General features: G+C 39.8%; 1 protein-coding gene across 1 annotated transcript in view; it reads right to left on the minus strand.

The window, feature by feature from the left end:
- Positions 1 to 3,541, minus strand: part of asf1bb (anti-silencing function 1Bb histone chaperone) — a 4,269-nt gene extending 728 nt beyond the window's left edge. The window contains exons 1-4 of the mRNA XM_038714038.1: positions 3,192 to 3,541; positions 1,856 to 1,971; positions 1,122 to 1,298; positions 1 to 459 (exon numbers count right to left, since the gene is read on the minus strand). The exon at positions 1 to 459 is cut by the window's left edge and continues 728 nt beyond it. Of these exons, the coding sequence (XP_038569966.1) occupies positions 262 to 459; positions 1,122 to 1,298; positions 1,856 to 1,971; positions 3,192 to 3,300 (600 nt within the window). The 5' untranslated portion in view covers positions 3,301 to 3,541 and the 3' untranslated portion in view covers positions 1 to 261. The remainder of the gene's footprint in view (positions 460 to 1,121; positions 1,299 to 1,855; positions 1,972 to 3,191) is intronic.

Consider the following 3,541-nt stretch of genomic DNA (forward strand, 5'->3'; position numbering starts at 1 on the left):
CATCCAAGACAGATTCATGGTCAAATAAGGCAATGTTTGTTGTGCACATCTGTGTGTATGAGTTGATAGAGTGTGAACAAGAAACAACAATTCCAGATCCATCCCAAATGTGTATTCTGTATAAAAATAATGTCCTTGCTTCCTGTTAATGTCTACATGTTATGTAGATACATCAGTGGCCTCCTTGTCCAAACGTGTGTCTGCGATGTGGTTGAGTGTATAGATAAGAGCTTTTTGTCCATTTTCTTAATCTGATGATTCTTACAAGCAGTCCATTGAGTTGTCCGGCATCAGTCCAATAGGTGGTATCTTTCCTGGTGCGCAGGACGGAGGGAGCATGCAGCTGATGTTGGGGGACGGGTCAACATTCTCGCTGTCCTCCATCTTGTCTGCCAAGCCCTCCCAGTTGATATGGAAGCGGGTGACACGGGGGTTGGAGGCCAAAATATTCCTCTGGAGCTGAGAGAATGAAAACAACATTTATGCTCTCCAAAGGGGTGGTTGAGATAGACTAGTCTTTTTTATTCCTTGCCTTGGCTATGGATCTTTACCCATTGGCTGAAAGCTTTCGCACAAATTCGTGTTCTCACAGTTATAGCTCATTGGCTCATTGAAACAACAGTTAGAAAAATGTGATTTATTGTTGAACAATTAAGACTCTGAATAAGGTGAGGTACAAAATTAACATTTTCTACACTATTTCACTAAGCAGCCTCCTTATTATGGATTAATATCTCATTTAGATTTTGCTGATACCACTGCTTAGATGAAAATGCACCTACATAGTGCATGACTTGATACCACCTTTAGAATAAAGTTTGTTGTGCTTCTTTCTTCATGCTACTGTTGCCTGTAACTTCCATTTCAGAGCACCAGATGACAGTAGAAAACAGTGTATATTTAAACAGACTTTTTTCACAAGAGTGGCCCATGTACTGTACCATGTGTTTAAGCTGTCTGCCACTCAGGTATTAGAGTAAGGTACCATAATTTAAACATGAAAATAAGACAGATCTGTTCTGTCATCCAGTCCATTAATTACAGATTGTTGAGAGCTGGTCCCTTAAACTTCTATCATAACAGAACTTAATGACGGTCATCTCTGAGTGCGTGTGTGTTACCTGAGTGTAATCTGGTTTGAGAGGTGGGTTTTCCCGTAGTTCAGGGTCTGTGTATTCATTGTTGACATAGTAGCCGATGCGGATGAACTCCTGTCCACGGTAGGTGCAGGTTATAAGGGCTACAGTCACTCCTACAGCATCACTCTCTGGAATCAGCCCCGTGTTAGGAGCATCAGCCTGAGGGGGCACACAGAAACACAAAGAGGAAGAAATCAGATCAAATTAGGGCTGTGTGCAATGTTTAAAAAAAAAAAAAAAACACCAAACATTTTTTAAAATATTTTGACAGTTATTATGATTTGCGATATGATTCGTTGGAACGAACATTTTTGCCTCACAATTTTAATTTTCAATAAAAAAAAATATTGTAATCATAATGTCTGTTGGGGTATGTACCAATATTTTCTTACAACTGAAGAAAAAGATTTGCAGGCCAGGTCAGCTCTGCAGCACTTCATTATAATACTGTTTTGTCACACATTTTACCTTCATCAAAAAATTGCCACTTCAGTTATTTGGATATTGTACTTGGCCATATTACAATTTCAATAATATTTTGCTTAATTGTGCAGCCCTCGAGCAAAGTAAACCACAGGAATCACGCTATTAATGCAGCAACCAGCAAAATGAAGGACCAACCTGGGAAATCAAATACATTTACCTGTATTTCTTTGATTTTTAGTCCTAGGATCAATGGGTTCTGAGGTCTAGCTGTATTTTCATAGCTTACTTACCTGAAACACAAACATGTGTCTACCAGCCGGTACCGGGCCAACTAGAACAGAGTCCAGAACCTGGTCATATTCCTCACTCTCAGCTGAACCCACATAGATGATCTTCCACTCCAGATCTGACAAAACACACAATGGAGATTTAGTTCGGTTTTTGAGGAACAGGTGTTACAGGTAATGGCACTGATGAATGGGCATTAGCTTTATCTCTAGACACTGTGCAGGGAAGAAAGCAGCCTTTTTTTTTTTTTTTTTACATAAATGAAAAGCAGAAAATGGAGACATTTTGAACCACACCATTTTAAAGTACATTCAAAATAATTTTTAATATATTTTCAGGAACATCTTCAGTTTAATACCAATGCTCAATTCTCCTTTCAGACCTGTGAGTACAATTTAACCATCGAATACAATAAAGATAGGTAACTGGTGGGGAATTGTGAATCAGTATTGACAGATACCCTTAGTTCAGGTATTGGAGTCGGTATCAGGAGAGAAAACGGTATCTAGCCAGGGAAAAGGGTTCAGCTTACGAACATAAATAAAATGTGAGGTGGTGTCTATGTTTACAGTAGTACTACAAATTCACTCTTAATTTTTGCTGAATTTTAACTAAAATTTAAGCTGATGTTGATATCCTATAATTTTCCCACCTATATTGGCTGATTACAAAGCAAATCTACATTTTTAAGTCTTTTTTTCAAATGCAAGGACAAATCAGCTTCTCAGTCTTGCCTCTCCGAAACGTAAGAAATACAACACCATGACAGTTTAATACTTAAGTGACGTGTTGTCATTGCATCTCTAAAAAACTATAAAGTTACATATAAACAAGCAACAAACAAAACGTCGTTTCACCATAAGAAATGCCCTACAATCATTACACAGGATGGTGGCACTAATACTTCCACTGAACACGGCTGCACAGGTAATGTCACCACAGGTAATTGGTAATTTCCCAGTAAATGCTGGTGCTTCCTGGTTGTCTCTCCCCGCGGTTCGCGGCAAGTCGTTAAGCTTGTCTGTTGCTACAGTAACGTTACGTGATCAACCAATCAGCTTCTCGGAAAAAAAATCCAAAGAACTTTAGCAAACCAATCACCGCAGGCAGGAGGCGGGGCGCTGAACACAAACGCGCCAGCGCCAATTTTTAACAGCTTGTCAAATGAAACATCAGTAACCAGTGGCATAGCATTGAATAAAGCTTATTTATGATTTACGGTGCACACCATGTATCTGTAATTACCACTTTAGCAGAATGCACCCAGAGAGAAAGCTAATATTAAACAGCTAACAAACAAGATAACTGGCATCAACGTTAGCTGAAAACAATACCAACCTTCAGGCAAGTCCTCCATGCATTCAAACGTTATTTCAAACTGAAACGGGTTTCCAAATGGGCTCGGGTTGTCCAGCACAGCAACATTTAACACTTGTACCTTGGCCATAGCGGTATATTCTTCTCAGGCACCTGGAAAACTAAATAGCTTTACTCTTAGTTTAACAAGTCACTCGGTTCTGTCGCCGTGTTCCCGGGCCTGTTCACACGTTTTGGCGTTGTCTGTCTCAAAGGATGTAAGTTCAGTGTGTTTCTTTTATTGTCCGTGAACACCAACATGAACCCGGCGGCGGCTGGGCTACAGGAAGTACGTCACGTTCTTCTTCTTCACAGTCTTTATTTCTGAGGGT

The sequence above is a fragment of the Micropterus salmoides genome, unplaced genomic scaffold (genome assembly GCF_014851395.1).
Source record: "Micropterus salmoides isolate LMB-PRFRI ecotype aquatic unplaced genomic scaffold, ASM1485139v1 Ms_hic_scaffold_12, whole genome shotgun sequence".
NCBI classification, from domain to species: domain Eukaryota; kingdom Metazoa; phylum Chordata; class Actinopteri; order Centrarchiformes; family Centrarchidae; genus Micropterus; species Micropterus salmoides.